The sequence below is a fragment of the Trichechus manatus genome, unplaced genomic scaffold, assembly GCF_000243295.1.
Source record: "Trichechus manatus latirostris isolate Lorelei unplaced genomic scaffold, TriManLat1.0 scaffold00020, whole genome shotgun sequence".
Taxonomy (NCBI): domain Eukaryota; kingdom Metazoa; phylum Chordata; class Mammalia; order Sirenia; family Trichechidae; genus Trichechus; species Trichechus manatus.
This window is the reverse complement of record NW_004443956.1, coordinates 14,116,837-14,128,842: the sequence shown is the minus strand read 5'-3', so window position 1 is coordinate 14,128,842 and position 12,006 is coordinate 14,116,837. Positions and strand designations below refer to the sequence as shown.

Genomic DNA, 12,006 nt, shown 5'->3' with positions numbered 1-12,006 from the left:
TGTGACTTTTTGTTTTTCTTGAGCTGCTCTCAGGATTCTTTGTCTTTGGTTTTAACGAGTGTGATTATGATATGCCTCGGTGATTTTCTTTTGGGTTCTATCCTATATTGAGTTCGTTGAGCTTCTTGGATGATCAGCCTTTATCTTTCATGATATTGGGGAAGTTTTCTGTCAGCAATTCTTCAATGATCCTCTGTGTTTTCTGTTTTCTCCCCCTGTTTTGGAACTCCAATCACTCGCAGATTTTTGCTTTTGATTGTATCCCTCGTAATTCTCAGGGTTTCTTCATTTTTCTTTGTTCTTTTTTTCTGATTTTTCCTCAGAGTTGTATCCAAGTGTTTGTCTTCAATTTTGCTATTCCTGTCTTCCATCGATTCAAACCTGCTCCTCAGCCCTTCTGTGACACTGTTCATTTTTGAAATCTTGTTGTTTATCTTTTGGATTTCTAATTGTTGTTTTTGTATGATTTCTAGTTGTGAATTTATTTTAGCATTTTATTATTTTCTTGAATTCTTCCATTGTTTTGTCTGTATTTTTCATGGATTTGTCTGCCTTTTCCATGAATTGTTCTATTTTTTCCTCATTTTTGTCTGCTTTTTGCTTCAACTCTTGGATAATTCTGAATATTAGAGATTTGAATTCCCTCTCAGTTAGGTCTAGTGCCTTTTCTTCTACTGGAACGTCATCTGGTATTTTATTTTGGACACCTGCTGGATCCATCTTGTCCTGTTTTTATGAAATGTTTTGATATTGTCTGCTGTCTTCAGGGTATTCAGTGGTTATTTTTCTCATTTATTGATTGTAGACTTGTTTGTTTTATCCTGCTTTTTCTTATATGGTTATCTCTGAGCGGGCAGGTTGTGAGTTTCTTTGTTGTTTGCTCATCTGTGGGCACGATACTCTTCACTTCTTTCTCCAGTGGGCAGGGTCAGTCACTCAGGTATGATACAGCAGGGCAGGTCCAGCTGAAGGGGAGTTGCTGGAATGGGTTGTTTGTGGCATGTACCAGGACTGACAGTGCAGACCGGGAGTCAGTGCAGAGCAGGTTCCGGTAGGCCGTGCCTGTGCTGCTTGTGAGTATGATGTTTAGCACATGGTGCAGGTAGGCAGGAAGGAAGGGATAGATTGTGATGTGTGGATTTAAGGTGGGTATGGGAAAGATGAGAGAGAGGAGAGAGGAACAGGAGCCAAAAACATACACACAAACAAGAGTACTAAGGTAGCTTGCTATCGGAGTGGAGAGATGAGAAACTGAGAAATGGGAAAAAAATAAAAAATGAAAAAAAGAAAAAAGTTGAAAGAAAAAAATGAATAAATCAAGAAACTAGAAATGATAGAAAAAAGGGAATAAGAGAGAGAAGAAAACAAAGAAAAAAAAACTAGGAACAAGAAAAAAGAAGTTCCCCCAGGGATGTCCCTGTGCGTCTGCATAGAGTAAGGGAGTAGCTTTCAAGCTGCGTGGTACTGCCCAGCTAGAAGGGGCTCCCAAGCCAAGAAAAGAAAAACAAAACAAACAAACCAAATCAAAACAGAACAAATCAGAGCAAACAAACAAATAAAAAAGCCCCAGCGGTCCCACCAGCATGGTGGCATGGGCCAGGAAGCAGTTTCACAGTTGAGCGGTGTTTTGCAGCATTTCGGGAGGAAGCAAAGATGGCTCTCGGAGCCAGGTATTTGAGAGAAAGGACGGGGAGGTGGTGAGAGGTAAGGAAGAAATCTAAAAAAGCAGAAAAAAGTAACATCAAAAGCCAACAAAAGGTAGTCAGGGAGCTGGCCAGTGCGGGTGGGTAGAGTCCAAGCGACACCGGGGTGAAGCTGGTGCTTCCCAGCCAAGAGACTGTGGCTCCAGGAAGCAGTGAAGGCTAAGTGGGGGAGAAGAAGGGTAGGGGGTAGGAAAGCCTATATCACTGGTTACTGGTTGTTCTGTCTCCTGCTGGAAGCTCCGTGAAGCTGCTTTCTCAGACCCTCTGTTCACTGATCTCTGATAATAGTCCAAGATGGCGGATCCATGCTGCAGTAGCTGATAGGGGACCTCTGCACGTATCTCTCCTTGCTCTCTGTTCTTGGTCAGTTTCTTATTCGATTCGGTGCTTCGCTGAGTTCTTTATCTCTTCATTTGATGCTTAGGGTTTCAGGATTAACGTGTGACTCTGTTTAACTTAGTTTTTCTGATCTTTGCTGTGGAGGGTCGGTGTGGTACTTCTGACTATAGCGCCATGTTGCCCGGAAGTATCAGATAAACGTTTTTTTAGTTTTGCCTTTTAATTTTGTTTTAATTAGATTTGCCAGTTTTTTTTATCTTGTTGCTTCTGGATTTTGAGTCACAGTTAAAAAAATTTCCCCATTCCCAGTTTATAAAGAAACTCAACCTTGCTTTTTTTTTTTTTTTTTTTTTTTAATTACTTGGATTTTTTTTTTTATTTTCACTTTTCGTCCTCCAATCCATTTGAAATTTTCCCAGTGTACAGTACAACAAATTGATCCAATTTCTAAAAGCGCTAAGCCTTGCTATTCTTGCTTAATTAGTGTTTCGTGTAAACTTTATAATCAGTTTATCTGGCTCCAAAAATCCTGGAGGTAAGATTATTGTAATTATGTTACATTTTTAAATAAACTTAGAATGGTGATGTTGAATCAAACCTCATCCAAAATCATAGCATATTCTTCTATATGTTCAAACGTACTTTTGTATCTCCTGGGAGTATTTTCTAGTTTTCCTTACATAGATTTTCCACGTTGTTAAGTTTATGTCTAGGTGTTTTATTCCTTGCTATGGACTCTTGCACCATTTTTCTAAATGGCAATTGTTTGTAGGAAGGCTGTTGATTCTTGTATGAATATTTTGTCTCTTGCTACTTTATTAATTTTAATTTTCCATTGATTTTATTTCTGGGATACTTGTTTAGATACAGAGTTGTCATCCGCAATTAGAGATGGTTTTACCACCTTTTCTCCAATTCCTATGCCTCTCATTTCTTTCTGTTGTCTATTTTCATTGGCTGCTACCTCCAGCACAGTGATAAATAGTGGAGTAACTTATGTTTGTGATTTTAGCAGAAAACCTTAAGTCTTTCTCCATTAAATAAATAAATGCTGGCTTTACATTTATCCATTTTTATTTTCAGTGGGTTTTTTCTCTGTTTTAAGTGTGAACCACGTGTGGATGGGCCTTGTTTTCAGCCTTCCAGCCTGTCCTTTGGTGGGCACACTGTCCCACGCTCGCCTGCTGCAAGGACTGGCAGCTCCATTTCCTCCCAACTCCCCTTGATGAGCGTGGTGTGCTCATGTTCTTTCTCCCTTTTCCGTTTCCTTGATTTTGCTATTTTGATCAGGTTGCTGTTCTTGCATCTTTTTTCTCTTGTTAATTCCCCTTGATATGTCCTTTCTATTTCAAAAGCCATGTACAGCAGGAGTTTAGAGTAGATGGAAAGAGAGTAGGGTCTGGGTTGCTGCCAGGCAGTTTTCATTAAGCTGTAATTCTCTTTCAAAGAGCTTGAAAAAGAAAACAGTAACCAAGTGCTACAAACACTGTGAGAAATACTGTATTCCTACAGGGGAGATTATCACTTGCGAGACTGAGTGATGTCACACAGACCCTGAGTTACTGTCCTTCCAGAGCAGGGCCAGTTTGTTTCTCCTGCACTCACAAGGCACAGCCAGTGTGGTTCAGAGCCATACTGGAAGCATTTAACCCTCCCGTGCCTTTGCCACCTTTCCAGGCATAGTCCTGCTGAGAAAAGCTCTGTGCAAGAATAAAGCGTTACGTTTATATCTATCAGAAGATGCTCAAATACCAGAATGTGTAGTGTCAGTTGTTTGTTCACCGCAGAGTCATATCTGGGACTGAACAGACCAACTGCATAAGTAGTATTTTGGGAAGGTAATTCAGGTCATGTCCTAAAGTCTCTCGCATTGGCCGTCCCTACTGTATCATCTAAGCTGGTGCTTGATGAGGAGTGCATTTGGGATAATCCCCCAGGTAGCACATGGTGTGTTCATCCTGACTTCTCCACCATTGCCTTCGGGTCAGTTTCAGTTGAGAATGCAGAAACAAACTGGGATAAGAAAATACAAATACTCTCTCATGGAAACTGTCCTTATTTTTTTCAGTATGTTACTTTTCCATAATTTGTATTACTAAAAATTTAAAACAGTGCCTGTAGCACATGATTTACCAGGGTATAAGCTAGACAGTACATGTTGCCAAATAAGAGGGACAGCCCATTCAAGTCCCTATCCATGTCCTTGGCAGCCTTAGAATTGTGTATTAGGAAAAAAATTTACCTTCCCCAAGAACTTTGTTTCCAGCTTTGCAGATAACTAGAGCAAAATAACTTATCCTGTTTCTGTTTTTTTGCCCTGGCTTCCAGCTCATAGCCAAATGTGAAACCTGTTTATAGTATTTTAATAATCCCTTCTGGGTAGCCCTGTTTCTATTTTATTAAATTTATTCTCATGTCAAGTTTTTTTCTAATAGTAGTGGGATGAAGTAATTGTAAGAGGCCATTAGCCTGTTTAGCTGATGGGAGCTCAGCATGGGATTACCTAGAAGATGCGATGGCCTGATAAAAATGTGGACGACCAGTCACATTATTACTTTGCCGCATGTTCATGCATGTCATAGTCATAGTCTGATAGGTGTCCATAAGAGACTGTAAAAAAAGACATTGAAAAAAAGATAGTGATGACATAGTTATAAGTGGTAAGATTGTCTCATTCTTAACTGTCAGAGGATAGTATATTCAATAAAAAAGATCACTTGAGTTCCTATGAAACCTTAAGTATGGCTTTAATAAGACCCAAGGTGTCACCCAAGGTAATAGCTTTGTATGAAGGAGAGAATGCAGATTTGTTCTCAGATAAATTGAAGTACTGTACAAGAGGATACACACACACATACATATATACATACACACACTTTTTTTTTTTTTTTCTTTTTGGCAGGGACTGGGCCTATATGCTGCTAGAGACATTGAGAAGCACACCATGGTCATTGAATATATTGGGACTATCATTCGAAATGAAGTAGCAAACAGAAAAGAGAAACTTTATGAGTCTCAGGTAAGTATCTGGTACATATGATTCTATAGTCTTGCCACATTCATCCTCTCTCTGTCTTGTGCCATCTAAACATCATGAAAAGGCAGGGCCAAATTTGCCTCTCATGTTTTTGAACAAAAGCCTTTTCTGGGTGTTCTCGTATTTTTCTCTTATCTCTTTCCATCTGTTTTTCAGTTGGTGCTGTTATTTGCACAGCTAGAGGTGTAGCCTGTACTTTGGTGGGTGCACTCGTCCCCTACACGTTCACTGTAGGGCCTGGGTGCTGCATTTTACCCCCATCTCCCCTTGAGTTGCTCTACGGTGTGGCTCACGTTGGCTAATGAGCCTGGCTTCAGAAACCAACGATTCACTGCGCTAAACTCATGCCGTGGCATGGTCACCTCCGACAGTGGTTGATAGAATACCCACAGCGATTGTGAACGGGTGCATTTCACTTCTTACTTAGTCCTCCTCAGGTGAATATGAGCACAAAGAGTAGTTCCTCATCTACACTGATGACTGAATGTTTAATGAGAAGTAGAAAAAAGTGCTTTCTCTTCCAGAACCGCGGCGTGTACATGTTCCGCATGGATAATGACCATGTTATCGACGCCACACTTACAGGAGGGCCTGCAAGGTGAGAGCAGAAAGGAACCTCATCAACCGAGGCTTTGCTTGGCGGGCTCTGTGGTAATAGAGAGAGATCAAAGCAGGGGAATAATGCCCACTGTAGCCTTTCAGTGATTAAAATTCCAGGCAAATAAGTTGTTTTGAAAAGAATTTTTACTTGAAATTGTGTATTTGCATTTATTCCATTAATGGGCAAATAGGAATGTAATTAGGAAAAAGTTTTTCCTATTAATTGAAGGCTTTTAAAGCTTTTTCCAGTTGTTTTATAACAGTTTGCAACATGATGGTTTGCAGATATATCAACCATTCATGCGCACCCAATTGTGTGGCTGAAGTGGTGACTTTTGAAAGAGGACATAAAATTATCATCAGCTCCAACCGGAGAATCCAGAAAGGAGAAGAGGTAAGAGAGGGATAGTGTCTGCCAGGTTCATACCCTGGTATGTGGTAGTTCACTCATCGGCTCTTTCGCTCTTCCTTATTGCTAGAAGCTTGCTAATCTTAGGTCATATTTTGCCACTCTGTCATATTTCATCTGAGGCATTCAAGTTACCACCTCTTCCATACGACAGCTTTGAAAGTACTTAATCTCCACTCTCCCCATTTCCTTATTTTTCTGTTCCACAAATTAACACCCCCATATCACTCATTAGATGACATCGTTTTCATATGTCTTACAATCTTTCATACTTCCTTAACCTGGACACAATTTGGCAGTATCCTTCTCTCTAATTATTATGCTTCTAATCGAACTGATGGTTGAAGAATATAATGGAATTGTCACTGTGGTCTCCAGGAACACTGAGACCATGTGAGATCACACTAAGGCTGTCGGGCAGTAAATTTGCGGCTGCCAGATTGTTGCAGCTTGCTCATATTCACACTATGATCAATACAGTCTGATCCATTTTTCACTTTGATTTTCAAGGAGTTTGGGTATTTTGGGTTTTTTTAAATGCTGAATGCTGGACTTGAGGTTTGTCCCTTCAGTTTCACAAGATGACCTCAGCCAAGCTGAAGCTGTTAAGATTATTGTTGGTCTTGGTTGTCCCATCACATTTCTCAGCTTTGTCTTCCACAAATGTGATCAGCATATCTTGATCCAAGTGCCCTCATCTGGAATTGGAGTTTATGATGATGCACACACAGCAGCAGTGTTGGTTTCTGTAGGGAACGTCCTGCACTCCACAGCCGCCCTTGTTCTTGGAAAGTGAGGAGCCTGATCGTCTTTCTTTTTTGGGAGCCCCCAACCCTTCTTGACTGTAGCTGTGAGATTATGCCTGTATTTTTTGGGTCATCTTTTTGGAATCTCATTTTTTAAACAAGCGTATGGATCTGACTAGACATGGAGCCCATTGCAAATCTACGAGTCACATGAAGATGGGGGAGGAAAGTCTGAGATCCCCGAGCAGTGGTGGCCTGGCTGCCATGGGCCCAGCTGGCCGAGCCCACTCGCCTCTGCTCCTGCTCTACCCCAGTGTCCTTGAGACAGTCTTTGAGCCCTCATCCTCATTTGACTTTCTGTAAAGTGGGAAAAATTATTTCCTAACAGAGCTCCTCTAAGAACCCAGCAAATACCTAATCAAAGTCAATATTATCATTACTACAAGTAGCTATTTAATAAATACTGGTTTATTTCCTTTCTCTAGAAAGGAAGTGTTTCCAAATGCTGTCCTGGAACATTGGAATTAGAAAAGACAGAGAGATGATCAGGCCTCCCCTCATTTTGCAGTGTACAATTTCCCGGGGTGGGGGTGCAGGGAAAGTGGGCCAGGGGTCCGAGGGGTGAGGCATGTGCAATAGGAATCATGTAGACTGCCACCTACCTTGGGAACTGGGCTGGTCTGAGAGGTTAATAATAATTTGGTAACCCTTAAATAAATAGACAACCTTTAAATATGCTTTTAAGGAGGAAGTCAATTGTTAGTTTCCAAAGGTAGTTATCTCTCCCCAGCTTGCATACCCCACTCAGGAAACCATAGGCGGGGGAGGGCAGGAGGGTGGCCCGCCTAGCCTGGACAGAGCTGGGAGAAGCTGGAGAACAGCACAGATCTGGTTTGGCTTAAGCACATTGCCTCTCTTGTCTCCTCAGCCCCTGTGGGATCCCTAGGTGAAGAGTAGCTATGTTAGTTTCTTAGTTTTGAGGGTACCACCTGGGGCCCCATGGCACCTGAACGAACTAGGTCTCCCTTTGACTTATGCCGTTTTGTTTGCTGGTTCTGAACTGGGGAGATGTAGGCAGGAGACCCCTCCCTCCTCTGTCCTCACCCGCCTTCCTCACACTGACTGTTTGCTGTGGCAGCTTTGCTATGACTACAAGTTTGACTTTGAAGATGACCAGCACAAGATCGCGTGTCACTGTGGAGCTGTGAACTGCCGGAAGTGGATGAACTGAGAGCATCCCTCGCCCGAGCGCGGCGACTTGTCCCTAGGAAGAAGTGATTCAACACGCCTTTGAATTTTACAGACAGAAAGATACTTTTGTTTTCTGTTTTATGACTTTTTGAAAAATAGCTTCTGGGAATTCTGATTTCCTTAGTACTTTCGGTTAAAGCGGCCCCAGGAGAAAGCTGACAAAAGCGACTTCCTGAAGTTCTGAGGCTAACAGAACCGCAGAATGGTCAAGCACTTTTGCTTTTTTTTTTTTTCTTTTTCCCTTTTCTCTTGATTTTCTTTCTTTTCTTTTGCTTTTTTTTTGGCGGGTGGGTTTTGTTTAGCGTTTTTTTTTTTTAATCTCACTAAGGAGAAACTTTTACTGGGGCAAAGAGCCGATGGCTGCCCTGCCCCACGGCAGGGGCCTCCTATGAATGTAAGACTGAAATCACCAGCGAAAGGGAGATGTCCAAAGTGCTGGCCACGGCCTTATTTGAAAAGGGGCAGGCCCTCTAATTTAAAAATTTTTAAATAAAGTAGACACCACTGAACAAGGAATGTACTGAAATGACTTCCTTAGGGATAGAGCTAAGGGATAATAACTTGCACTAAAATACATTTAAATACTTGATTCCATGAGTCAGTTTATTGTAGTTTTTGATTTCTGTAAAATAAGAGAAACTTTTTGTATTTATTATTGAATAAGTGAATGAAGCTATTTTTAAATAAAAGTTAGAAGAAAGCCAAGCTGCTGCTGTGACCTGCAGAACTAACAAACTCTGTTACTTTGTACAAATATGTAAATATTTTGAGAAGAAAATACAGTATAAAAATAGTTATTGACCAAATGCTACCAGGCTCTGCAGCAGCTCGGGTGCTTATAAAATGTTCCTAGGGATGTTACAATATAATTTTATGTTATTAAATCTGCCATTATAATTAAGTAATAACCAAAATTTCAACCTACAGTGTTTGGGATTTTTTGGAAACTGTGGTCTATTAGTACTTAATTGTTTTATACACCTTCTGATAGAACGGAGTGTATACTATGACTACAACTTTTATAGCTGTTTTGGTAATTTAAACTAATTTTTTCATATTATATTGTTGCATCCCTACTTCTTCAGTCAGGTTTTTTGTGCTTACAATTTGTGATAACTGTGAATAACTGCTTAAAAATACACCCAAATGGAGGCTGAATTTTTTCTTCAGCAAAGTAGTTTTGATTAGAACTTTGTTTCAGGCTGCAAAGAATCATGTAAACATAATAGGATAATGTAGCAGGAACCTAAGTCTAACTCCTTAGCCTTCTATTTAACACAAAAAAATGGAAAAAAAGAAAAAAAGGAGAGATGTGATTATGCTTGCAGCTGCAGGACTCCGGCAATAGGGTTTTGAAAGATGTAATTTTAAAATGTGTTTGTATGAACTGTTTGTTTACATTTCTTTAATAAAAACAAAAAAAAAATACAAACAAAAAAAACACCATTTTGTGTTTGCTTATAGAAACTTAATCAGCATTTTGAAACAGGTTAGCTTTTTATTTTGTACTTAAAATTCTGGTACTGACACTTCACAGGCTAAATGTAAAATGAAGTTTTTTGTGTGCACAATAAAGTGGACTGTAAGCTGTGGGTATATCAGTGATACAGTTCTCAACTTGTATATGGCATGATGTATTTTTATCTTACAGAATAAATCGTGTATATATTTTTCTCTTGATAAATAGCTGTATGAAATTTGTTTCTTGAATATTTTTCTTCTCTCGTACAATATTCTGACATCCTACCAGTATTTGTCCTACCAGGTTTTTGTTTTGTTTTGTTTTCTGTTCTGTAAAATAGTATCTAATGTTGGCAAAAATTGAATTTTTTGAAGTATACAGAGTGTTATGGGTTTTGGAATTTGTGGACACAGATTTAGAAGATCACCATTTACAAATAAAAATATTTTACATCTATAAAGGCTGCCTTCTCGAGTTTCTCTGCGCCAGTCTCCTGCTCTCATTGGTGCTCGTGAAGTCATGTTGCTTGGAAATCACTGACAGTCTCGTTTGCCTTTCAGAATTACTGCAGTGGTGATATAATCGACTCGATTCTTTCTTTTCGAATGAAATTTTTAGATATAAGCTTGTAACTCATTCCAACTAGAGATTCTCTCTTCCCTGCAGTTCAGTACAGAAGGAGAATGTCTGTCCCTTTTTAGATGTTTACCACGGTCAGATTTTAAACTATTCTTTGTGCCTCGTTCCATTGTTTAAAGCCTGTTTTTGTTTGTTAACTTCAGTCTTCTGACTTTTTTTGAGGAAGCTCTTTGTAGCTTATTCTGACTAATAGGGATTATTGCTGTCATGTTTAAATCATATTTAATTTAAGGAGGTTGCCAGGAATAAAAACTGCCCAGACACCCCCTCACAGCTTCTGAAACAGATTTCTAACCTGTGCTCTATGAACACCTCAAAATAGCAAGCTATTGGGTTGCGTTGTTTTAGCAAAATCCTCAGAGCATCCATAACCTGGGAAAAAAATACAAATACTATTCTAAAACATTTCCTGTTTGTGAGGCTGTCAGTGTGGACAGGACTGGGCGATGTTAACCAGCTTGCCCATGCTCCCTAAGCTGTTGCTTGGTGCAGTCGTCTCCTCTGCTGTCTTGATCTCTAAAGAGCAGACCCGTAAGGAAGAAAACGTCTTTGAATCATTGCAGTGTCTTGGATCTGCTCTCTGCTGGTGTGGATGCCAACTCCTCATTGCCATATCCAGGCCACAAAAGGCAAGAAACGTAATCCTAGCCTTCAGTTTTACTAGTCTAAATGCAGTCACCTAAGGAGTGGGGCATGGGAAGGGCAGAAGGGTCTCTTCTCGTGGCCATTTGATGCCTCAAACCTTGAAAGAGTCCTCTTGCAAAGAAGTAGAAGTAGAAGTAGAAGCAAGGCTTCATCTCCCCGTGGAAGACACTACTAACTGATCAGGTGCGATGGTTACCTTTAGTTCTTTGGCCATGCTCTCAACCCATACTTACTGTATGCCTAAAAAGGCACTGGGGACACCACATTGCGTGAGGCAGCCCTGGACCGTGACATCACAGAGCTTATATTCCAGTTTGGGGTGGGGGGGAGAGGGAAGACAAAAACAGGTAAGCTTGGTATCGTATGAAGTAGCCAAGGGTCTGGAGAAGCATTCCTTAACCCAAGACCTAAAGAATGAAGAGATCACCGTGGGAGAGATGACGGCAAAGGCCTTCATGGAAGAAGAAACAGCAGCATGTGCAAGAGCCCAAAAAAGTGTGGCTGGAACAGAGTGGCCAGGTAAGATCACAGAGAAAAGCAAGGGCCAGATCCCACAGGGAGACTTCAGGGGTTTGGATTGTCTAAGTGCAGTGGGAAGCCACTGAAGAATTTTAAGCAAGGGACTGCTGTGGTCCAGTTTATGTACAGGGGAGAGGTGATTGTATGGGGCTAAGAGGGAAGCAGGAGGGCTGCACAGATTGTGCAGTAGTCCAAGCTCTGGTGACCTGGATTGGGCAGGTTGCAATGAAAATGGAGACAATTAGAAGTGACCAAGCTAGACTCCTACTATGATTTATATATGTGGTTGAGGATGTAAAAGGTGGGGATTCTGGGTCACTCCTGGGTTTTTTTATTGTTTGGTTGTTGACAATATACACAGCAAACACATCCACTAATTCAGGTTTCTACATGTGTGTTTCATTGACATTGATCACATTTTTCTAGTTCTGCAACCACTCTCACCCTCCTTTTCTGAGTTGTTCCTCCCCCATTAACAAACTCACTGCTCCCTAAGGATCCTATATAATCTTTCCAGTTGCTGTTGTCCATTTGATCCCAGATAGAAAGATCCTAAAAGAGCACAATGCCTAAGGCAGACATTCTTTACTAGTTAACCTAAACTGTTGTTTGCTTTTAAAGAGACTTCAGGGGTTACTTTTCATTTAAAGTTTAAA

At 40.6% G+C, this 12,006-nt stretch overlaps 1 protein-coding gene across 10 annotated transcripts in view; it reads left to right on the top strand.

Annotated features, from left to right (window-relative positions):
* The window catches only part of KMT2C (lysine methyltransferase 2C), a 313,148-nt gene extending 303,141 nt beyond the window's left edge, over positions 1–10,007 (top strand). For 6 of the 10 annotated variants that reach the window (XM_023727958.1, XM_023727961.1, XM_023727964.1 and 3 more), the window contains 4 exons: positions 4,945–5,061; positions 5,604–5,677; positions 5,965–6,073; positions 7,973–10,003. In XM_023727958.1, the coding sequence (XP_023583726.1) occupies positions 4,945–5,061; positions 5,604–5,677; positions 5,965–6,073; positions 7,973–8,065 (393 nt within the window). In that variant the 3' untranslated portion in view covers positions 8,066–10,003. Of the gene's footprint in view, positions 1–4,944; positions 5,062–5,603; positions 5,678–5,964; positions 6,074–7,972 lie in introns of all 10 variants that reach the window. The other 4 variants (XM_023727962.1, XM_023727957.1, XM_023727963.1 and 1 more) reach the window with 2 other exon arrangements.
* The last annotated feature ends 1,999 nt before the right edge of the window (positions 10,008–12,006 follow it).